We start from the raw sequence: 26,275 nt of genomic DNA, 5'->3' as shown, positions 1-26,275 counted from the left end.
ACATACATACATATTCATATGAGAAAGATAGATAAATTGATAGATACATAGATAGATAGATATTAGATAGATGAATATTAGATAGATAGATAGATAGATAGATAAGAAAGATAAGATAGATAAGATAAGATAGATAAGACAGATAGATAGATAGATGAATAGATAGATAGATAGATAGATAGATAGATAGATAGATAGATAGATAGATAGATAGATAGATAGATAGATAAGATACATAAGATAGATAAGACAGACAGATAGATAGATAGATGAATAGATAGATAGATAGATAGATAGATAGATAGATAGATAGATAGATAGATAGAAAGATAGATAGATAGATAGATAGATAGACAGATAGATAGATAGATTTTGTAAGAATCCGTTTCGAATACTTACGGTCCACTGTCGAATGTTGTGATATGTGGATCTCCTGTAGACGTACACCGCCTTTCCCTGGCATCTTCCACTCGAACCTGCACCGGTGTTGATATTGATGTTAATACGGTAAGACAGGTTTGTAATGTATTTTCGGGTTATATGTTGTTTTTTTGCATACCAAAACTTTATTACTAGAAATTACAATAAAAACAACAACACACGTCATTCTTGACCAGGCTACTATATGCTCATCATTGAGTTTGTCCCTTGGTACAGCAGTATTTAAACGTTGTTAGCAAGGTATCAGAATTGCATAATTCGATTGATTAAGTTCATAATGCATATCATATCAATAAACACAATGAATTTGAACAAAAGTCATATACCTGTATAGTGGCGTTAGCCTTGTAGCCATTGAAGAGATGCGGTACAAACTCCCCTGATTGTGAGTCACGAAATGGCAGGATATTAATGGGAGTCCCCAAAGTAATTGCCATTGGTTGGGTTTGGGTGCTCTGGCCCTGATCTTTCACTGCTCTCATTTGTATCTTTCCAACAGCACGCTGAGTGTCATCACTCCAGCTGTCAGCTGTTATCGTAAGTTTACACGATGACGATGCTACTCCATCTCCTAACCAAAATGGTATTTCAATTTGGCAGTTAATGTCTAGGTCTCGTTCACCCCAACAGGTGAAAGGCACAGTGGAATAGAATGTTAGCTCATAGAAGGACTCATTAGCTTGTGGAAGATGGATGAGATGATGAGCGTCAATCTGAAAATTAAAAACGAAAGAAAATAGCAGGTTTGTAATTGTATAGTCAGTTCAGGTAGGCATACAAGGTGTTGCCTATTGGACATTGGTATTACTTCCATCAGCAAGAAATCAAACGGAATTGCATGTCATTTTCTTTACCTTAAGGGCAATTGCTTCATTGATCGGAACTTTTAACCTCAGTTAATGATACTAGTCTAAATGAGCGAGAAACTACTTAATAGACTTGTTATTTATCATTATCCAACAAGCACGTATGTAAACACCATTCTGTTCACGTTTTCATTTAGCTGTGGGTATATATTTATGATTTTTAGTATGTGGGTATTTGTTAGCAAAATGAATTTCTTTTTCATTATGGGTCTTCTCTGATTTCGATATGTCATGTTAAACACATGCTCTGACGAATGTGTCTAATTGGTAAACATAGCTGTATCACAAAAAAGGCTTAGGTTTTGGGGCACTCCAATGAGCTTCTATCGAACTACATTTATCCTGTTTGCTAGAAAAGGGGCTAAAGGCGAACGAATAATTTCGATGTAACTAGCTTAAATTCGGCAATTGACAAACGCCTTTTGTTCACAATAGCACATGTTGTATAAAGAAATGGCATAAGGCAGAAGGCATGACGTGTTACCTGAATCCCTGCCCATCTTGGTTCACTAGAGATCCAGTCAGTCGTTTGATCGCTTCCTTCCCAGTAAGCACGCACTGCACAGGTAATCTATCAGAAGAAGAAACAAACACAATAAACGTATGTATCATATTTAAGAATTATACGCTGTACCAACATTACATGTCAATGTTAAACTATTAGCGCCATTGAATCTGGTTTGTTCAACAAAAGTTAGATGTGGAACATTGTTCCGAATGTAAGCAACATTCAACATCTAGGACGAATTCAAATATAGTCCTGCCAGCAGCTTCCAACGTAGCAGCAGTATAAAGTGCGAATTAAGTATATCATATTTTTGTCATTAAATTTAAAGGGCTTATGTAGGTAAAGGAATAGTAAAGGTGCATTCCGGTTAAAGAAATAGTATGAGTATGTGTCCCCTACTACATTTTCTTTACTTACAGTCGACCGTTTTGTTTGAAACGTTAAAAGACTAGTGAAACATGCATTAGATGGTCGGAATTTCTCGATACTCGAGTTCAAGATATGAGGTAGTGGAAATTGTTTGAAAGCTATAAGGTTTAAGATGAAGAATGGATATCGACCATTTATTCCGCGATCCGAGAGCCCACTATCCCGGTGTTATCCAAGACCTCAATTTTTTCCGTTGAAGAGAACATTTTATAAAAATCATCCAAATGCCACTCTTACATGGAACCACTTTGAAGGCGTTAAAGTCCTTGTTGGGATACGTTGCAGCTTTTCTCCCGAAAATATTTTCCAACTAGAGTTCGGCGATCCCATACCTTCACCGAATTGTGTTAACTTGTATGAAAGATGTGTTTGAAAGGTGTTTTATGTGTTGCATACTTAATGTATGATGATGTTCACCTTCATTTAAGTTCCGATGCAAGTATCAAATTACCATCATTTGCAACTTTGGAATCATAGCATTTTCTCATCAATTAAGCAAATTATGTCCTTATTTACATAATCGATACATCAAACGGTTTTTCTCTCTATGCCACAGTTTTTAGTTTATATGTCTTGAAGCGCCATTGTGAAAAGTATTGCCCACATGTTGGCCCAAAACTCACAACCTGTCACTGTCCATATGGTACAGGGTCCTCGTATATAGGTGTCCTCGTATATATGTCGTCATCCCAAAAAATTGCACATTGAAAGGGAATTTCAATTTTTCCCCATTAATGATATAAAGGAGGACCTGATTTGCATAGAATGCATCCCCTATATCAATCATCACTAATCGTTTCTGCCTGCCCAAAACAATTAAGATCCACCAAACCCTGCTTGAATTATCCTCCTCCAAAATTTAGATAAAAAATGCCCACTGTAGTACCGTAGGACCCCCCCCCCCCCCCAGGAGACAAATCTTCGAACTTGACCTTTGTGTCCCCAACCCCCAACAACCTACTCAATTTCTTCATTATCCGTTTAATTTCTCTCCAGTTATGCCACCAACAAACAAACAAACAAACAAACAAACAAAAAAGGTCCACTGCAGCACCAAAGGAACCCGCCAGAAGATCTTCAAACTTGACTTTTGTCTCTCCAACAGAAACGTACCTACCAAAAATCACCAACATCCGCCAATGGCATCAATAGTTATATCGCCAACACCATCACTCCACATAACCCGACTAAAAATATACCCTTGTGCCTACGGCGAAGGCAAACATGAGTGCCAGTATAATCAATCAATCATTCGCAGGCATCAGTGTCTGATGCATGGCGGCTGCAGACATGCATAGGGCTCGCCAGGCTGGTCTGCTCTCGGCGTGGACCCTCCAGTTGTTTCTGGTAACTCCAGCCCCTAGAGCGTGTTGAAGATCTGGTCTTCCCATCTTCCTCTAGGGCGACCTCTAGGTCACTTCCATGACGGGTTAGGTTCCGATGAAATCAGTTTGATGGTGTCCTGAGTAGGAACCGCCCTGGAGATGTGGCCCAGGAAGATCATCTGTTGTTTCGTGATTCTACAGCTAACCGGCAGTTGGTTAGTTCTGCAACGGACCGTTTCGTTTGTAATGAAGTCATCCCAACGGATGCCTTCAATCTTCCTCAAGCACTGAGAGTCGAAGGCATCTAGTTTGTGTGCTAGTGCCTGTGTAAGGGTCCATGTCTCGTCACCGTACAAGAGGACGGATAAGACTAGAGTGTTATACGTGTGTAGCTTGGTTGATTTTGAGAGGATAAAGGATGTAGAAATTAGCTTGAAAGGTGTGTGTTAATTGTTAGAAAAAAATCAGGAACAAGTTTGAACTCCAACACAATTTCAAACACCAAAAGTCGGACTCACCCAAAATTGCAACCGTACAGAACCAGTCTTCGTCAAGGAATTAGCAATCGATCGCCGAGATGACGTCACGTTATGCAGAGCTCGAGAGGGCACGTGACTCAGTGAGTAGTGGATCATAAGTTGCAGAAAGGTTGTGAATGTGTCGAAAATTTGCTGAATGTATTAACTCTAACGGGGAGATGAAGACGAAGAGCTACGTTCCTATGATTTAACAGCCATCTTTACCCCAGTCCCAGTAGACGGGGCAGCGGATGTGGATCTATAACGGTACAAGGAGGACGATACCCTCCATCAACGCTCCAAACTCACTCCTGAACAGTTGGTGGACCCTTTGAAACTTTGTTTAAACTTGTCCTACTTTGTATACGATGGGACCTTTCAACAGCAAATCCATGGAGCGCCAAAGGGATCACCAGTCTCCCCCATTGTTTGTAATATGTATGTAGAAAATCTTGGACAATTTGCCATCAGATCTGCCACGCCCTACCCGTGTACACTATTTTACATCCGGTAGATTTCTAGTGGAACCAATCAGATGGCTGGTGGCAGGTCACCATCAAGTAACCAATAACGGCTGCGTTGCGGACTATTCTCACCCTGAGTTTCATGTAAATTTCAGATACCAAAGCCAAGCGCATTATCGTTAGTTCGGCACCGGGAGTTTTAAAGTCTTCGCCACCAAAAATTGATATTCATTTGAAAATTTAACCTTGATGATTCAAATGGGAAGAAACTGGGAAGATGAAGTTGTATACCTTCAATAACGCTGCACATGCATTCGAGGGAAGTGCGGCTACCCCACGTGGACATAACACAAGGCCACTAGACCGAAACCACCTCGAAAGTTTTACAACACATATAGAGTCACCTGGACATCTAGTCCTTCTGGGCAAAGTCCAGATGATGAGATGGGATGGGATAATGGACAAAATCAAAACCTCGGACATTGAGCCGGACTTCTTTGAAAGTCGGGCCTTGCAACCATGCCTCAATAGAGACGGGGGGCACCACAAACTTTTTGCAAATTATGATCCATTGCTCACAGACTCAGGTGCCCTATCTGCATAATTTGACCTCATCTAAGCGGAGGATTTCTCATTTACACTCTTGAAAAAGTCTAAAAAAATTGGGTAAGTCCAATTTTTGTGTTGGAAAGTGTGGTTCAAACTTGTTCCAGGAAGTAGAAATGTATCTCTATATATGTATCTGAATATAGATTACAAAAGGTGCATATCTTGCTCTGTTACATGCACATAATTACTAATAAAAGGCCCCTTACCTCCTTGCCCATCTTTGACTCCCAATTACGATTAGGGTTGGTGAAATCTCTAAGTTTGCCAAGGTGCCATCCATTCAGGTAAGCATGAAGCGAATTTCCATTTGTAACGGTTACATTCGGCACATCAGAATACATCTCTCCATCGAACAGAAAGGCCACTTCAAATTCAGCATTATCCCCCGGTGTGCCGTACATTATTTCGCACTTGTAAACAACGTGGTAGTGCTCATCAATGACTGGGTCATGAAGCACGGGCTTGTCCGTTAAGCTGGGTGTTACATCTGTAACAATATACATTGCAGAAGTTGACAACAATTATATTCAGCAAAATATACATCGATGCAGAAAGTTGTTACAGCTTTCATGACATACAGACATAGACAGCCTGGATTGTTAACTAGATTTAGAGTTGGCAAACTTTACCACTTTGAAATGTGGGTTTAAATAGTTTTTAGCTACTTGCAAGGTACAGACTTAAATTCTTATAAGATATAGTTTTTGTATAAAGTTTGTTGCTTTCTGTGCATGTGGCTGTGCAAAGAGTCCGTCGCATTATAGCACTCAATGTAAATCTGACGTCCCTCTTACAAAATTATTGCTTAAATGTGTTATTTCAAACATGTTGATAAATGTTAATTTTTTGTAGCTAAATACCTAAGGATCTATACTTTAATCCGAAGTGCGACTACATATAAAGTCGGGACCAAACATCCATGTTCTTTGAGATACCGTTTTCGTGCAGATGTAGGAGAGGTGTATATCAGTATAAGACATTCCATTTAGTGACAGAATCTTACGATCTTGTCCAGACAACGCATCTTACAAATGAAATAGCGTAGGTCACTGCAATACACCACGCTCTTCGCATATAGATCAATTGTGTAAATTAAACTTGTTTAGACAGTTTTGGCACTTTTGTTGTCATCACCTACCTCCACATTGTTTGTGGTAGAAATTGTAGGCTTCACCGGGATTGCATGGGGGATCAGATCCTGTGAGAAAAAGTTATAAGTCATAAATCATAAATCATCTTGAAAAGGAATTGTATAACAATTTATTGATAAACTACATTACAATGCAATAAATCATAAAATACGTCGATAAGTTCCTTTGACCGCAAGGGTGCAAAATCAGTTCCTTTTATCTTTTTGAATCACACAAATAAATGGAATGTTTCCGCAGTCTCCAGCCAATGAAATAAGTTTTATTTTATTTTGTCACTCTTGATTTTGGCAGGTATGACATGTTTGTAATTCTTATTATGATTTCTTTCCGGCTAAGTCGATGATTCTACAGGTAGGGATCACGATAAAAGTCACCCAGTCTACTTGTGGACATTGCAGTTTAGGACGCAGCGACGCCGCTAGCGTGCCGCGGGTCCAGTGAGAGGGGGCTTTAGTGTATAGAGAATTATGCCGAGTGAATGCAACCAATTTAATACTGTTTTTCGTTAAGGCTGATTAAGAACAATTGATTCTTCATGACTTATTAGAATGGAAGTGAAACCGAATACATTTCTTTACTCAGACACTTTCAATTGCATTGGCACAAAAAGTTATCAAGTCTGTTTTGTTTTCGTGACAAAATCGATTGATGAAAGGCCTAATGACTTACCCACACAATAGCCACTGTCACAACCATAGGTTCGGCTAAGATTGTACACGTAGAAACCTTCATGACATTTCTTCACTTGAATAGGAATCTCTGATACGCAGCAGCTGGATGGTGCACCGTAGCTGACACATGCCGTCATATCAGTGATGCCATCAACTATGTCCGGATGATGTCCATTTAACCAAAGTGGGATACGAGTGCCACAGTGCCCGATGCCTTGGCACTGTTCTGCCATTTGCCCTCCCGTGTGTGCTGTAAACCGGTACCACCCTTGCTCGAGGTTATTATCACAGCTAAACCCGCCACTAACAACGTGAGCTGTGCTGCGGTGCGGCTCATCCTTCACTGTTGCAGTCAAGCATGGGTCATCTGCTGAAGTACTATCTGTAGAAAAGGAACAGAAGTGTGTTAGTGTAAGGAACAGAAGTGTGTTAGTGTGACTCATTGCACAAATGCTACATTTAATACGTTTGGAGATTAAGAAAAAAAGACTGATAGCAATTCAAAGCGAAGAATAAAGATGTTTTAACCGCCATGCGGCGACCTTGGCACAGTCTAACCAACTGAGAAGGGTCTGTACTAATCGGCTCCATGGAGCCAGCTCCATGGAGCTAGCCAGCTCCATGGAGCTAGCTCCATGGAGCCGATTAGTACAGCCCTGCGGCAAATTTTTTTCTACCTCCATGGAGCTAGCTCTACGCTATCTGAATGCATTTATATGGTTCACGTCACCTTCAAGCAAAATACATATGCATGGTTCACGTCACCTTGAAAAAAAATCTAACTAAAAAAATCAAGCTTCAAAGAGCTGGCTCAAGCACAATTAATGCAGACACATGGTTCACGTCACCCTAAAGAGCTAGCTCCATGGAGCTATTAGTCCAATCCACGGCAGCTTTTTCCAGCTTCGTAGAGCTTGCTCTTTTTCCAGCTTCGTAGAGTTGACTCTACGCACTTTGAATGCATACTTATGGTTCGCGTCACCACAATTTTTTTTAATACTCCACCATGGATAAACAAGCTTCATAGAGCTGGCTCCACGCACAATGAGTGCAGACTCATAGTTCACGTCTCCCTCAAAAAAAGTTTGTATCCCTTTTAGCTGTATATAGCTAGCTCCATGGAGCTATTGATACAAGCCTTCGGCAATTTTTCCAGCTCCGTAGAGCTGGCTCTACGCACAATGAATGCAGACTCATGGTCAACATCACCCTCAAGAAAAAACAAATACTCCGCATGTACATGTATATACGTTCTGGTTAACAATAACGGGCTTCATCATGCTCGCTCCACGCACAATGAATGCAGACGCATGGTTTTCGTCACCCTCAAAAAAATGTGTATACCTTTTGTTTTACGTCAGCTTGAAAATAATAGAAATTACTCCTCCATGGAGGGGCTTTACAGAACGATAAACAGTACTTGGCGGCTCCACGCACAATGAATGCAATACATGGTTCACGTCACCTTGACAAAAATAGAAATTTTATCCCCAATTGGATGGGCTTTTCAGAACGATAAATATCTTGGCGGCTCCACGCACAATGAATGCAATACATGGTTCACGTCACCTTGACAAAAAATCAGTCCTCCATGGAGGGCTTTACCGAACGATAAACACAACTTGGCGGCCCCACGCACAATGAATGCAAAACATGGTTCACTTCTCCTTAATCCATAATCCATAGCCTATGAAGGAACTCCCTAGAGCTCCTCTACGAACCTTCCATGGAGGTCAGTGCTCGTAGAGTCCTGCAGCAGTCCCGTTAGAGACTACCGAACACTAAGAAGTGGCACCGTGGCTGGTGTCACCATTTTCATGCGGTGCTCATGGTGTTTGTAAGACCTGGCGACCACAACAAATGCATGTAGGAAAATGCATTCATTTGTTTGTACACTAAACATTTATTTCTACACTAAACATTTATTTCTTTGGTTGCGCCTTGGTAGAAGCATTCGTGTCACCGCACGTTTGGTCGACGGGAGACTAAAGTTCCTGACATCATTGGGACAAGAGGATAGACCTCCTGCACGAACATGCTTGTCGTAAACGTGCAAGGGAAATGGTTCTGTTGTGTTGCATTGTTTTCAGGGCTGTTACTTCCCCAGTTTATGGTGTTTGTGAAATATGCCCCCCCCCCCCGTGTGACGCTGACTGTGCGACCCGCCGGGCCGGAAATAGACACACAGGAGACAACGTCTTTGATGCAGCAAAAGCCCGTCTAATTTTCCGTCTTGCATAAATGAAATGTGCTTGGAACACATGTTCGTTGCACGAAAGCCCAATGGTACAATCGGTGTGTGAGTAGCGAACAGGCAGCGCGAGCGTCGCGACACTGGCAGGCAGCGCGAGCGTCGCGACAACAGGCAGCGCGAGCGTCGCGACAACAGAGCAGCGCGAGCGTCGCGTCAACAGAGCAGCGCGAGCGTCGCGACAACAGGCAGCGCGAGCGTCGCGACAACAGAGCAGCGCGAGCGTCGCGACAACAGGCAGCGCGAGCGTCGCGACAACAGGCAGCGCGAGCGTCGCGACAACAGAGCAGCGCGAGCGTCGCGACAACAGGCAGCGCGAGCGTCGCGACAACAGAGCAGCGCGAGCGTCGCGACAACAGGCAGCGCGAGCGTCGCAACAACAGAGCAGCGCGACGACGAGCCGTGAGACAGAGTTCACACGATTGACTATGCAGTTCGGAAAACGTAACTTTAGATTATGCAGTTCGGAAAACAGTTTGATAAATCAACTATAAACATAATCACATAATTGTCTTTTACATTAAACTTGACATACTTTATAAAATATTGAACTTTAGATACCTAATACTCCAATTAGAACTCTTCCTATGAGTTCCTAGTTCAGTTCAGAAGAGAATCGACAGCTATATATGACATTATAGATTAGCTTGGATGCCAGCTGCCAAACTCTGAAAGCTCTGAACTATCTACTCAACAGTGACACTGTGGATATTTTGGAGTTTGGGGGTCTGGCGTCCAGGATAACAACTTAGGCTTGGCTACCGTTCTATCCATTCACACCCGGTTTTGCAGTACAGTGGACGGTCCCGCGTACAGGTCAGAGGTTATGTCAATGGGATAGAACAAAGAACAACAACAACAAGAGCATTTTTATATTCCCCTTCCAGTGGGAAGGGGGATATACAGTTTTTGCTTGCCTGTTCTTCTTCTTCTTCTTCTTTCTTCTTCTCCTTCTTCTTCTTCTCCTTCTTCTGCCAAAAACCAAGTAGATGTGCGGTGGTAAATGTAGCTCTACTAATGGTATTGCAAAAAGTTATTTGTTCCTTATGTTACATGGTACGGATGTTATATTTGACATGTAGGTACCTATAGGAAAGGTGAATACACCTGACAATAAATTATGCTAATGAGGACCTAATTTGCATAATCTATGCATAAACTTGTATTTCCCTTACCATAAAAGCTGCAGATGTCATATTTGAGATGTAGGTACCTAGGAAAAAGGAAAGGTGAACACACCTGGCCATAAATTATGCTAATGAGGACCTCATTTCCATAATTTATGCATACAATTGTATTTCCTTTACCGTAAAAGCTGCGGATGTCATCTTTTGAGATGTGGGTACCTTTAGGAAAGGTGAATGCACCTGGACATAAATTATGCTAATGAGGACCTCATTTGCATAACTTATGCAGAAACGTGTATTTCTCTTACCGTAAAAGCTGCAGATGTCATATCTGAGATGTAGGTACTTTAAGGAAAGATGAACACACCTGGCGATGAATTATGCTAATGAGGACCTAATTTGCATAATTTATGCATAAACTTGTATTTTCCTTACCGTAAAAGCTATGGATGTCATATCTGAGGTGTAGATACCATTAGGAAAGTTCAGAAAACCTGACCATGAATTATGCTAATGAGGACCTAATTTGCATAATTTATGCATAAACTTGTATTTTCCTTACCGTAAAAGCTACAGATGTCATATTTGAGTTGTAGGTACCTTTAGGAAAGGTGAATACACCTGGCCATAAATTATGCTATTCTGGACCTCATGTGCAAAATCTAGGCATAAACTTGTATTAATGTAAAAGACAATTTTGTGATAATGTTTATAGTTGATTTATCAAACTGTTTTCCGAACTGCATAATCTAAAGTTACGTTTTCCGAACTGCATAGTCAATCGTGTGAACTCTGTCTCACGGCTCGTCGTCGCGCTGCTCTGTTGTCGCGACGCTCGCGCTGCCTGTTGTCGCGACGCTCGCGCTGCTCTGTTGTCGCGACGCTCGCGCTGCTCTGTTGTCGCGACGCTCGCGCTGCCTGTTGTCGCGACGCTCGCGCTGCCTGTTGTCGCGACGCTCGCGCTGCTCTGTTGTCGCGACGCTCGTACTGCCTGCCAGTACTCTCAAGCCAGGGGTACTAAACGATACACCACGAGTGCCAAACCTGCACTGGCGCAACTTCTTGGCGGACAAAAACTCTGATCTGTTATTCCGGCTGGACATTAACCTTGCTTTTAGTAGTAGTAATGTCGAACTGAAATCTAGCTTTTAATTGTATCAGTCAACGATTATTTGGACGTATGAACTGCACGTTTGGTGTACATAGTATTCTGATCGTGTCGACTTTACTGTATGCATGTACGCGAATGTAAGCTGCGGCGCAATTCAGTCTCTATACTGCAATGCCGTTTTCTCTTTTTTTATCAATAAACCGTCTACTACTATCCCAAACTCCAAAATATCCACAGTGTCACTGTTGAGTAGATGGTTCAGAGCTTTCAGAGTTTGCGGGCTGGCATCCAAGCTAAACCTATCTATAATGTCATATATAGCTGTCGATTCTCTTCTTATTGGAGTATTAGGTATCTAAAGTTCAATATAAAGTATGTTAAGTTTAATGTCAAAGACAATTATGTGATTATGTTTATAGTTGATTTATAAAACTGTTTTCCGAACTACATAATCAATCGTGTGAACTCTGTCCCACGGCTCGTCGTCGCGCTGCCTGTTGTCGCGACGCTCGCGCTGCTCTGTTGTCGCGACGCTCGCGCCGCCTGCCAGTGTTGCGACGCTCGCGCTGCCTGTTGTCGCGACGCTCGCGCTGCCTGCCAGTGTCGCGACGCTCGCGCTGCCTGTTCGCTACTCACACACCGATTGTACCATTGGGCTTTCGTACCATTGGTCTTTCGTACACAAAGTAGATGGAAAGAAAGCACAAACTCGCAGTACAAATCTTGCCGATTACATGTTGATTTAGACGGACATTTGCCGCCCGATCGCGAACCACGCGGGAAAGGCTAAAAACTTTTACTGGGGGGTTAGTCGATTCTATGAAAGGGGAGAGCCCATTGACAAACACACTTGCGCACAAACGTGTTTTCTTCAAATTTTAATTCTACAGATGTTTTGAAGAATTTCTGAACATATCTCGTTGATTATTACTACCCCCAGCGGCACAGTCATCACAAAAAGTTCGGTTCTCAGGAAAAGGACATGTATACGTATACTTGGAGATTTAACAAGGCTACACAGATTTGGGACGTTCGGCACGAGCGGAAAATCTTCCGACCAATGACAATGCCCGGCGCCATCGCTGTGATTGACAGACGTGACGCCACTTTGTCGCGTCGACTATCCGGATAACACAGGCAGATTGATTTCTGGCATGTGACACTGGTCGGACATAGTAGGTCAAACACTGAGTTTCCATTACCGTTTCAGAATAATGCAACTTCTTGGTGCAAGGTCTAGGGACATCATTGCATGAAAGTTTGGTCACAGTGTAACGAAATTAAAATTAGCATTGTTGCCAATGCTGTACGTGTGAGTTGACTAACAAACATTAGGGATATATGTAGTTTGTTATAGTAAATTTTTTAACTGACTGTGAAAGCAACAACTTCAGTGTCTTTTGTAATTGATTAGAATTGAACCCTGTGGTTTACCAAGGATGGGTTTACACATTAGAGCCCGCATTATGGCCCGGGGGCGGAACGCGGCGGACGTCAGAAAGAAACGTTCACACCAGGCAAACTGGTGGTCCGCTGTGAGACACGCCCACGGTACTCTCTGCGAGTGAAAAATGTGTCGCCTGGCTGTTGCTGTGGTAATGGCCCCCGAAAGTCTCTCACTCACTCACTCTCTCCCATAGCTCTAAAGTCTCTACGGGATGTAATAATGTAAACAAAATGCAGCCCGTAGTATGTATACAATACGGGACCGCCGCGCGAGCTCATTGTTCTTACTTGGAGGCGCAAAAGGCGGTTAGATCAAAGGTACCTGTCGGCTCCTTGAACACACACAAGCACACAACGAACGGGAGCAAGACGGTTTTATAAATAACGCCTCCTTGACGAAAGTATTATGCGCCTTTATTTTTGAACGATTAAATTGGAGACAAAAATCTTAGATGCTCACATAATTGTTAAAGGCACCTAGAGCATTTTATGCGACTTGAAAACTGGACATATTCTAGTTGCTGTGATCTTTATGAAATAGACGATCAATGCCACTGTTTACCACATTTGCGTTCGGATTTCTTATCAATCTTTTTTCTTATATTATTAGCGGTCACGTTAACCATGATTTTGCCTTGAAAGTGCGTGGAGCCATAGGGAAACACGTTAGAGCAGCTTGCGCGCAGTCTGGCCGTAGAGCGGCATTCCAAATAGAGATTTTTACGTTTTTCTAAGCGGCGACGTTAACCATGCTTTTGCCTTGAAAGTGCGTGGAGCCATAGGGAAACACGTTAGAGCAGCTTGCGCGCAGTCTGGCCGTAGAGCGGCATTCCAAATAGAGATTTTTACATTTTTTCTAAGCGGTGACGTTAACCATGCTTTTGCCTTGTCCTTGAAAGTGCGTGGAGGCATAGGGAAACACGTTAGAGCAGCTTGCGCGCAATCTGGCCGTAGAGCGGCATTCCAAATAGAGATTTTTTAATTTTTTTTAGCGGTGACGTTAACCATGCTTTTGCCTTGAAAGTGCGTGGAGCTATTGGGATTACGTTGGAGCAGCTTGTAAGAATCGTGGGCGGTAGAGAGCGGCGCTTCCAAATAGAGATTTTAGTATTTTTCTTAGGCGTGACGTGAACCATGCTTATGCATTGAAAGTGGGTAGAGCCAGCCAGCTCCATGGAGGTAGAAAAACATCTGCCGCAGGGCTGCACTAATCGGCTCCATGGAGCTATTAGTGCAGGTACTATTGAACCAACTACATGTAAGACCTACTGTTAACTGTTACGAATAATACCAGAGAGCAAATCTTTGACCTGTATGTGTCCAAAATAATTAAAAACTAGATATAGAGCTTCACGACCGCGAACATTCACCAAACGATTTTAAGCTTTACGATTGATAAACTTTAAGTGCTTCCAATTCATTATGCAAATAATGTTCTTATTTCAATAATTAATATCAAACGATGGTCAGAAAATTGACCATTTTGACGGGTCGTCATGATTTTTTGATACGTAGATAGCTACAGTGATGCTTTACCTTATAATGTACCCATTTTGCAAATTAGAATCTTATTTGCATAATCAATGAGTAAAATCCGCTGTATTCTGTGATATGACTCTTAAACATCTGTTGCATATGCAGTTAAGAAAGAGATAAATATCAATTCATATCAATTGCGCTAATAAAGATATAACTTGCAAAAAAACTATAGTAAATAAGGGGAACAAAATCATCATTTCATAGTGGTCAATAACTCAAGCTTAATTCCATTATTGCTACATACATGTAAGGTACGTAATTCAGCCGAAAATGCAGCTGTCAGCTGAAATACTGCGGCAAACATTACGCTCCTGCAAGGGCCGGTCCACAGGGGCCCAAAGAGTGGTCAAAGCACAAAGGGATAAGGGGGGATTAAACCTATTTCATGGCTTAATTAGAACGTTTATTTGTCGGTTTACTGGGTATGTGTTTTGTCACTACCATCAGCACGGAATAACATACATAACATACGCGGAACTCTAGTTTGTACCTCCATACGTCTGCGTCGTTTGTCCAAGACATAATTTGCACATTGCGCCCAGGACTTTTCTGTTTAAACTCGATCAATCTTCTTAGTTTGTTTTATGTGATACAAACCGAGGCTCTTTTTTAGGCTTTTTAAAGTTTTGAATTATCTGTATAAGTGCATTTAAAAATGCACTTATACAGATAATTCAAAACTATATTTTCTTGATAAATCGGAAAACTGTTATGAACAAGAAAAATATATCTATGTTATTCATAACTTTGAAATTCTTAAAGCGATAACTCAGTTACGAATCATCAGTCATAAACTGAATATAGAAACGGGCAGATATTACAATGTGCCTGATCAAAGGTTTTGCCTATTGTGTTCATAACAAATTGAAGATGCATTTCACTTTGTCATGAAATGTTTGTATAATGTTTCATGCAATCGCTTATTTAAGAGTCATTGCACGAGAAAACCAGGCAAAACCAGGCAGAGGTGGGAATATAGGGGTCGGCCAAATCGGCTCATACTTTATACGTGTGATAGGTATGGGGAACTATGACCAGCCATATAATTAAAACCCTCCAGCTATTTTTCATTATGGAGTTCTGGGACCCCCCTCGGAGACCCTCAAAAATCGAACAATCTATAGTTAGAAATTACGGACTTTGCAATGGCTACCCTGATAATTTTAATAAAGATATGGTCCTAAGTTTTCTATTTCCATATAGCTAAGGTTCCAGAGTTTTACAGAAAAAAAGTTCAAGATCAAGCATTGAAATTAAAAGGGTATACTATAGGGGTTTATCAGAACCAATAAAACCAGACTTTTCATCTCGCTAAATTTTAGTCATTTTTAAGGGGCTATTCCTCCGACAATCGGCAATATTGATGAATGGTTTTACCTTTGCTGGAGAGAGGAACATCTGCTGATTCAAAAACAAGCGTCGTCTAATTGGCCCACGCATTACGGGAGCCGCGACTGGGGGGTCTTTATGGGGATTTTTCGTGTTTTGGACTAATAATAAATCAGGTAATCACGTCTCACTATGGGAATGTTATATTGGACCATCATAAACCGTGTGGTAATTTTTAACCAATAGAGCCCTCTCTCACTCAGCTGCAGACCGGACCATTCAGGATCGTTTCAGCTTCGGAATTGGCTTGTATTTGTGTCATGGAATATCCTTGAACCTTGAACAAGGATATCAGCGATGTCATTTCGGGAGACAATGGGTTCCACCTTAATTTGATTGGAATATACCTTGATTTGGATACTTATTGCCAATCCTAAGTTGATATTTTCTAACACATTTATTCCTATATTACTGTATACGTTTAGTAAGCATAGCGATGAAGGAGCCCGGTAATCGAGGAAATTAGCCTTGCGATACAAAAATTGTATATCCCAGTGCCTCGGCGTTGAATGAATTTTTTATCTGTATTATATAAACAACCTAGAAGCTAAAAGACTCTGACTGAGGAAAAGGATAACTCTCATGCACCTACAACAGCTACAGGTTGAGCTGCTGTAAAAGGCCGTTGGCAAAAATTAATACAGATACAGAAAGTATTTCCTTTCTCATTTATATAGAGGCCAAGTTAAAAACTACACAACGTTAAAACTAAAATGCGTCTATCTCAGTTCACGCATGTAGGTGTGCGTACAATGGTCTCCAGTGGATGAATGTAGGAGGTTAATCTTGACATAGGAACTGCTATAGGCAAATAAATTAGTGTTTCGCAATGTGTCTTATTTCTTTCATCTTTATCTTTATCACATATATGGCGTGCTTATAACCCCCATGCAGAGCCCTTGTGATTTTGCACAACATATTAAAGGCACATAATTATTTTAGTAAGGAACGTAGCGATTGACGTCTTAGAGAGCGACAATTAGATGTGTAAAACAGTGTAATTCCTTTTCAAGTGTCCTTATAACCCCCATGTATAGCCCTAATCAACATTGCTAATCAATTTCAGCATTTCTTCACTACTATCAATGGTTTTCACACGGATACACAAAAATGACCAAAGCTTACACCATAGTGAGACGTGATTACCTGACTTATTATTAGTCCAAATCACGAAAAATCCCCATAAAGACCCCCCATCCCCATCTTCCCGCCTCTGCCTGGTTTTCTCATGCAATGACTCTTAAGAGTCTTGGTGCCATAGGCGGATTTTAATATATCTTTAGATGCAACAACCCCGACAAGGCAAAAGTAGGTAAATATGTAAAAGACTGCTTTGTCATTAGAAAAAATACCGAAACTTATTATTAGCCCCAAATTGTCCCCAATCAATTGCAACACTATATCAAAGATTTATGCTAGCCCTCCTTGTATTAGTAATTAAGATGTCAAGTTTTATCTTATATCTATATTTTGTATTGTGTTTGATAGCTGTTGCCATGCATAGTACCGTGTGCAATAAAGTTCTTCCATAATACTTTTTTTTTGTCATTGACTAATATTAGCAACGATTAACAGAGCTTCCTGTGAATGTTTACCAGGATTTTTAAGTCACAAGACAACAGACACTGGGACAATATCTAAACGACGACTTGGTAACCGTTAACTACCTTGGGCAATGTCAACTTGCTCTACTGTCAACAGCAACTAGATGTCGCTGCTGTGGCATGCAGAATGCGGAATCAGACTGTAGTATACGTAAGTAGTTACGTATATTTGCAATACGAAGTAGACTTATGTCTTCTTCAACTAAACAACGCGGATATAATTATCACACATGCACTTTCAGCCAGGCCCGGTAAAGTGGGAGGTAGGCTGACAATGTGAGTACACTTGCTATTTCTAAGTTGTCATGTAGTCGTCAGAAGTGTTCTTTTCTTAAGTATATTTAGTCAAGAAAATCCTTCAATCTTCTTGAATATTAATAAGAAAAGCAAGAATCATATTTCACATACTTCCTACATTAAGAAAATGAGAAATGTCAAGAGTATATTTCTGAGTGGAATGAAATTCTAATGAAAAAATCATATATGGCGAGAATAAAAATCTTAAGCGTAGATTCTGTAAAATACTCCATTTAACCAAACAAGAAGCGGATATTGTGTGGAGACTAAAAAACAAAGATTGACTTCAAATTTCTAGAATATTCTTGCTGATAAAAAATCATACCAGAAATATTCTCTTCACCGTAGAAAAAGAACAGAAAAAATTTTTATGTAAGATCTAACATAAGATTTTGCGTAAGGTTTCTTAATTTTTCTTGATGGAAGAAATCTTCCTGACCATAAAAAAGAATAAGAAAACAAGAAAAATAAGAAATAGCCTTTTTGGTAGTGTATAAGGCGTATTCTTTTACTGTACGTGTTTTGCAACAGACTTTGCAAAATAGAAAGGTAATAAACAAAGTCCATGATCATAGCCGTTATTTACCTACAAAATAGACCCGTGTAAATCTATTTATTGTTTTGTTGAATAAAACATTTAAGTGGTGACGATGGCATTGAAAGGAAGGTCTCTTCATAGTGGTGACGTATACCTAGAAATAGATTATCTGCACCAAACAGTCACGCAACTGCCATACATAAGCGATATAAATGTACAAAAAAAAATGGTTTCCGAATGTTTACATACTTAAATTCGTTGCTAACTTATGGAACGAGCAAAAGTAAAAGGGGTCTTAATTTAGGGCACACGGTATAGTTTAGCACAAAATTGGAAGGTGCATTCACGAAAAGGTCTCTTCATTATACCGAGTATAGCACAAAGCGTGAAGGATAAATGGACGGCATTGATACATTTCTTACCTATGTATGTTTGCAGGATTATGCGTCCAATTCAATTCATTAAAAAAATCTGACAACTTTCCGGCAACTAGCAATGGGTCACAGTAAGGTCGAGCGCAAAAAAAGGGCAGAACCCTCCAGGTTATATGATACGCTTTTTGCCAATGCAACAGCGATGGCAGTTCACGCCTTTATGAATTGAAGGCCTATTCGACTTTTAAGGTGATAACAAAAGAAGAAGTCCGGAAATCTTTCTGTGTACACAGCTCGGCCATAATATGCACACTATGAATGTGTAATAAACAGGTCTGCGTGGTGCTGACATTGAGATCAACTTTACGACATGACTCATTGTGTAAGAGTATGACGTCAGACGGCATACATGGCAACCTTCCTTGTTGATAAGGACTACCTTAGCAACCTTCCTTATTCATCTTGTCCTTTTTAATAAGTGAATGGGCACTGGGTTTTCTTGCACAAGAAATTTTGATTATCATGCTGAAATCGTGCTTTATTGAAAAAGCAATGGAAAAAGGAAAAGAAATCCTCACCTACCGACCGTTCCTCAATATATTTAGTTAATATGAAAGCTAGCTCATCTGTGTTGGTACATATTGTGATGGTGAATTATTTGTAACGTCGTTAAAACAAATATTGAAGGTGATACAGCAATTTTATTGCACTCGCATTCTTTTGAAGTTATCTACAATGTCGTCCCGAGCTATCTTTCTTTCTTTGAATTTGTTATATACATAGCTTTCACCGGACTCAAGGTTTGTTTTAAGAACATAATATTCACAGAATATTTCTGTTAGCTCACAAATTGGACAAATGTCCCCCAATCCTTAACAACCTCCCTCATATCACTTCTACCCCCACTCGTTCCGCATTCTCTACCTCATTTGTCGTTGTCACTTCTAGAGAATTGGGTTTCGTAACGTGCGCACGTTGTGAATAGGAAGGTAACTTAGTTCTCTCGGATTTTGCGAATAAGACAGCGTATGGGAAGGATATGGTGAGTTTAGCATAAAAAACATCCGAGTATAACGCGTGGAGTTCGAAAACACGAGCGAGTACCACAATACCACAATGAGTTAATGTAGAAAGAGATACTAAATGTAGACAGCTCAACAATTTCATTAAAAGGATTGACAGCGCTTGCAAACAGAATTTAAAAAAAAAACAAGCAGACAAGAACGAGCACTTTAGGGAAGGGTATCTGTACTGTCCGAGTGTAAACATCACTTTACCCCTCTTTAATCATGTTTGTCGAAATGTTAATCGGTCATATAGATTTATATTACTGCCATTCTTAGAAACCAACAGTTTGTATGCACTTAAGTTGGAATTGTAAGTCTTATCTTAATGATATTAGTATTTAAGATATCACAGTGATCACTAAATATGCTGCATTTTTACATTGATAATCAAAGCGTTTACAAAAAAACAAACTGATCGAAGAGGGGAAAAGTTTCACACTGTTTATCATAACGTATGTACAGTTTTTTTTCATGCTACGTGTAACGGGCCTTCCTGTCTGGAACTAACTTCTGTACATAACTTTTGCGACATGGCTGCTTGTGTTTAAACCTAACGTCAGATGACATGCATAGCAACCTTCCTTGTTGATAAGAACTACCTTAGCAACCTTCCTTATAGATCCCGATGCATATACGACATGTCACGCACCTAACAAATCCAGAGGCCGGCCTAAATGCTGCACTAGCAACCTTCGTTAATCCCCCTTCCAAGTTTGGACTTCTATGAATAGAGCACCCGTATGAAAAGTTGGGCCGTACTGAATACTCTTAGTCTAAGCAAACGAGAAAAAAATGGCATCACTTATCATCCAATGCAGGTTGTGTTTTCAGCATAACAACAAAGTCCGTTCTCATATAAAAATGTTTCATTTTCTCTTGCCAATGTCCAGTTGGCGTAGAAAAGGGTAAACTAAGAGTGCACCCTAGAAGGTAAACATGGGTAGTGTCCATGGGTATTTTTTACACTTGCAATGTGCATCGGAAGATATGGGTTGCACTTATATTTAGATGTGCATGTGTCATAGAGCATTGTGGTCCAAACATGTTTCTCAAATGTCTTGCTAGCTGAAATTGTACTTAATAGATGAGAATATGTATTTATATCTTGTAATTGATAAATAAAAATTAATAGGTATCTATCTATTGTTTGTTTGTTTTTCGTTTGCATTGTATTGCATTGTATACCCGGTAAAATGACTCATGGCGTAACACGCATGTTTGTACTGAACAGAAAAAAATTGCGTATCCGGACAGATATCTTTTATCAACTCACACCTAATAGGATCCCTGTTTTTTTTTATCAGTGTGTGGTGGGTTCCATTTGATACGTGCATGAGACTCTCATTTTAAGTGAAAAACACGGGAGCTCCATTTTACGTCCTACCCAGGAACGTCTCTAGCCGAAGTTAAGTACTCGTTTTCACCTGCGTGAAGTGAGGAAATTATCTTCTACCGAAAGGCAGAACGTCAACAAGACAAGTCAGGGGACCTAGGAGTCGAACCCAGGACCTCCGATTTCTGGGCCAATCACCTTGCCACTGCAACACAAATTGTAGGCTTTACTTTGTTCCAATACTAATGATAGTTTTCTGGTAGGTTTCCCGTTACGACTTTATTTTTATACTGTAGCTCGTTCGCGTATACTTTGAAAGTCGTTTTTTCATTATTTTTTGTGTTTTAAGAGTTTTCTCATTGACTCAGATATTTGTCGCATGGATATAAGTAGATTTGTTATAATGAAGTAGAGGACCATCTTCGGAGGGATATCTATCTATCTATCGTCTATCGGCCGGAAGGATATAAAGTTCTTAGCATACACAAACATTCGAATAGAATAACTCATAATCGCGTGAACAAAATATCAACGCACGGGCAATTACTGCCATAAAAAGATTGGGGAAAGGTTGTGACAAGAAGTGCTGGATTTATTACTTAAGAAGAAGCACCTTTAATTTAATATTTATGCAAACACTGAAGTTGTCAGGTGGAAAATATCGAATGACTTGATATTTGGTGCGGGCAGTGTTTATACCACACTGATTGAAAACAAAATATCCCTTCACATTTTCGCAACATACAATTGTCATATGCAAATCTGCAATGGGTGTCAACTAAGGTAAACCATAACTTAGGTGTAATGAAATTGTTTTCATGAGTCAAAGCTACAGATTTTTTTTCAACATTTGAAAATCGTATACTAAGGATGGCACAGTGAAATCTGAACGTGGTACTCAATGTAGAAAACCGTTAATCAATCGTATTACTAACTTCTTTCAAACACAAATGAAGGTAATTTAGGTCTTTTCTTTTGTCTTAGTCTTTAAGATTTACTTTTGTATCTTTTTGTGACTGACGTGCTATGCATTGTGCCATAAAGACCATCTCCAACAAGATAATAGATATATCAAGCTCGAGTAGAATACTACAAAAAAACTTGGTGCTATTAAAACATAGGGGGAGTGTCTTGCAGACGAACTAGCTACTTATATCAACCGTAATGTCCACCGTTCTTAACATTAGTAGCCTTAGTCTTATCTTACGGCCCACAGTTTATCATTGTTTTTATCGGCATTGTGATTCTTATCACTGACAGATACCCTTATGCACTTGAACAAAAAGTCTACAATGATTGCAATCTGTGCTAAACTACGGTAAACCTCGGCATCAATTTAACACATGATTGCTTGTGTGTATACATGACGTCAGATGACATGCTTAGCAACCTTCCTTGTTAATATGGACTACCTTAGCAACAATCTTCCTTATATATCCCGATACATATACGATATGCCTCGCGCCAAACAGGCCCAGAGTCTTGCCTAGAAGGGGCCGCTTTCAGACATTCAAAACACATACCGCAGGAAGTCTACCCCTTCTAGACTAACAGCTACAATGCGTGCCCTTATAGATGCAGAGAAATTTATTGCGCGACCATTGTAGCAGGTACAAAGTATGGCAACCACAGTAAACATAGAAAAAGACATGAGTATGGAATTAAACTATTCACTACAACAAAATAGGTTTTACATGATTCAAGTTTTCTAATTCTAAGTATCATTATTTTTTCTAACAACAAAACAATCTTTTATATATTTGCCTATTTTCACACTGTAAGAGCTGTTGCATCTAAATATATAGTCAAATCTATCTGTGGCATTGAGTGTCTTAAAATCTGAATTACTTGAACTGAGAAAGGTGAATAACTCATCTCGTAGGACATCATATTTAGAGCATTCCATAATTAAGTGAAACTCATCTTCAATTCGATTTGGGCAAAATGGGCAAAACCTTTGGTCGGGAGCTACATTAAAGTATCTACCAGTTTCTATATACAATCTATGGCTGCTAATTCTTAACTGTGTTATCGCTTTACGGATTTCAACATTATTCACATCATGAAGATATTTTTTTTGTACATAATGATTTTTGGATTTGTGAAGAAGGCCAGGGACAATTTGGTATTATTTCGGACACAACTAAACCACTCTTGTATATGTGTATCCCGTAGTCTGCAGTTGAGTTGATGTTCAATATAGTCTACTTTATAACATTTAGGATTCATCCATATGCATCCAAGGCCGTGACAATTGAGAACATCCTGCACATGATTAATCCAGTCATGATCGCTAGAAAATGCATAATTGTATGCTTCGTGAAGTAGAGAGTCCTCAGGTAAGTTTACTAAACGGTGCCAATATTTGATGAGCTGAATTTTTGCAGACAATATGATGGGGAAAGTTCCCAATTCTCCTCGTACTCCGTCGTTGGAGGATTTTGAGTGTACTCCTAGCAGAAATCCTGAATTCGATACCCATTATGCCCCGACGTTGTGCCCTTGGGAAAGGCACTTTACACTACCTTCCCTGACGGTGGAGTGACGCCCACATAGCTTAGGCTAATCTGTCAAAATGTGTGTCAAAAACACACTTCCTCATTCGTCGTTGTCACTTCTAGAGAATCGGGGTTCATAACGTGCGCACGAATATCCTATACTATTTCTGTCCAGTTTGGTGATTAGACAGGAAACTTAGTTCTCGTTGGATTTTACGAAGAAGACAGCGTATGGGTAAGATATGATGAGTTAAGTAATAAACCATCCGAGTATAACGCGTAGAGCTGGAAAACACTAGTACCACAGTACCACAATAAGTAGTGAAAGAGCGACAAGAAATACTAACTTTAGACAGCTCAACAATTTCATAAAAAAAGATTTACAGCGGTTGCAAATAGAATTTAAAAAAACAAGAGTGGCAATGAAAAAGCATTGCCCTGGCGACGGTGGAAAGGTTACTTTTAATGGATGTTTGTTGATGACAAACAGTTGTATTCTGGTTTATAGAGGTCTATCTCATATCCGAAATTCATCATATGTCCTGTAATTGCCTTGCCTGATTTTTCTATTTTCTAGATGCGCGTAAAATTACAAGGACGACGGTCGGACTCCACTGTACCAACTACCATGTTCTGTTTGTCATAAAGATGTTCTGCAATTGTCGAAAGTTAACATGATTGAATCTCTTTCTACTATACACTGTGCTTGCCCTCCCTCTCACCCAACAATACATAGAGATTGAGATATGTCGGCATAAGTAAAATGTATTTTTCTCTGTGAAAGGAGGTATACCTACTGCAGGAGTATTGTAGTTACTTGGTTTTACATGTTCGCAGCTAAAATTCACGATTCCATTAGTTGTATCAGCCTGTAATTTGGCACGTCGCCCGTGATGATGCACGTCTTTTCATTTTGCCGTAGCTGTTTTTATGGTTAATGTAATATTTTAAAGCACCCCTATATCATTAGGCATTTGGATCTGTCCGGCAGCAGTAAGAACTTCAGACAGACGTCGGGTGTGTTCCTTAATGTGAACAAGTTTCCTTTAATACTGTGCAGTAGATGGTGGGCAGTTGTTTCAATGCATTCGCAGCTAAAAGTAAGGATTCTATTCGTTGTATTTGTATGTAATTATGCATATCGTCTGCTAGTATGCCCGTGATAATTCACGTTGTGTTTAATATACCGTAGCAGTTTTTATATTGAACTAAATGCAATATTTCAGAAACACCCCTATTCCATAGAGTTGTGGACTGGTGCATAGCTTCAGTTTACTAATATCTCCAAGCAGATGAGTGTCTGTTCGGGGCCCGATTTTGTTTCAGACTTTGAAATAGTATAACCCTAAAAGGGGTCGACGGATCGTCATGATGTTTGGTATGTAGAAAGCTTGAGCAATGATTTAGACTATAAAATATAGATCATGCGAATCAGACGCTTACTTGCATAATAAATAGGGAAAGTTTATAACCCATTGCATTTCATGTCATTGTAGCACTGAGTAGAAAGGAATCTCAGACATGTGGCATACGTAACTGAGATAGGGAGGAATAAAGATAGATATCAATCATGCAAATGAGGATTACTTCATGGAGATGTGTGACTTACGGACTCTTGTTATAAGTTTTATTCTATACTTCTACTTTGTATTATGTATACGAATTCTTGCCATACGTTGTACCATGTACAATTGCCGTTCAATAAAGTTCTTCTTCTGTTGTGATTAGCACTGAAACCAAGTTTTGTATCCAGAGCACATCGCTTTCCTATTTCATGTGTCCCGGTTTAATATAATAGATTCCGGGGATCCGCTAGCTGCCCCCGGACGTAATGACTTCATGATTAATCTGTTTACAACGGAAGTTTTTTTGGCAAGTTTCTTAAAAGCTGCATTATCATAAAGGTAATATCAAAATCCGTTGCTGCTTGAGGAAGCTGAACTGGAATGGAGACCTCCATATGCATAGTTTTAGTTTAGTCAAAGCTAGTATATACTTGTGTATATATGGTACCCCGGAGTTTTTTCGTAATGATTTTGTAAGTCGTGTCGCATGCCAGACGTTCGTCGGGCTGCGCGCACAATTCGTAGTAGCCTATTTCCCGTGAAAACATGAGCTGGGATGCGCTGGATATAGCCCTTCTCACATGACGTGAGAAGTGCATACAGTCAAAATTTTCTGGTCAAAAGAAAGCTAGAATATTGCAGACTTCAAGCCTTATTTACATTTCCCAAACTTCATCACCAACTTCCGAAGAGAGCAAAATTACCAAAGCGTAATAAGTTAGGCCCACTATCTGGCGTAGCACTAATTCAGAAGGTACATTCGTGAAAACGTCTCACAGCGTTTTCCACTTGTAACGCGGAGCGTGAAGGGCCCATGAACAGTATGAATACATTTCTTGTCCATGTATGTTCTTTATATGAATGTTTTCAAAATTCATTCATTAAAACATGACCATTCTCTGGCAACCAGCAATGGAGCGCCGTGAGTTCGAGCGCGTAAAAAAAACCTCACATGTTTGGGCAGCTCCCGTTACTTCATTGTGTCTGGCTTCTGGCTAATCTGCCTGCATACTAAATATCATGTAAATTCGTCGTTCCTTTCTACAGTTACCTAGTATTCTCCTTGGAAGATTTTGACAAAGAAGGTAGTTCCAGAGCAAGCTGCTAGGGGGCCCAAACCTACAACACTTCCTTCTTACATTACAAGTTAACTG

At 40.1% G+C, this 26,275-nt stretch overlaps 1 protein-coding gene across 1 annotated transcript in view; it reads right to left on the bottom strand.

Annotated features, from left to right (window-relative positions):
- LOC136447452 (von Willebrand factor D and EGF domain-containing protein-like) overlaps positions 1-26,275 on the bottom strand; it is a 50,235-nt gene that overhangs the window by 15,990 nt on the left and 7,970 nt on the right. The window contains exons 2-7 of the mRNA XM_066446367.1: positions 6,981-7,364; positions 6,299-6,358; positions 5,367-5,647; positions 1,792-1,878; positions 768-1,154; positions 400-476 (exon numbers count right to left, since the gene is read on the bottom strand). Of these exons, the coding sequence (XP_066302464.1) occupies positions 400-476; positions 768-1,154; positions 1,792-1,878; positions 5,367-5,647; positions 6,299-6,358; positions 6,981-7,364 (1,276 nt within the window). The remainder of the gene's footprint in view (positions 1-399; positions 477-767; positions 1,155-1,791; positions 1,879-5,366; positions 5,648-6,298; positions 6,359-6,980; positions 7,365-26,275) is intronic.

Source organism: Branchiostoma lanceolatum, chromosome 13, assembly GCF_035083965.1.
Source record: "Branchiostoma lanceolatum isolate klBraLanc5 chromosome 13, klBraLanc5.hap2, whole genome shotgun sequence".
In the NCBI taxonomy this organism is placed as follows: domain Eukaryota; kingdom Metazoa; phylum Chordata; class Leptocardii; order Amphioxiformes; family Branchiostomatidae; genus Branchiostoma; species Branchiostoma lanceolatum.
The sequence above is the reverse complement of the archived record's forward strand: the minus strand, read 5'-3'. Positions and strand labels throughout refer to the sequence as shown.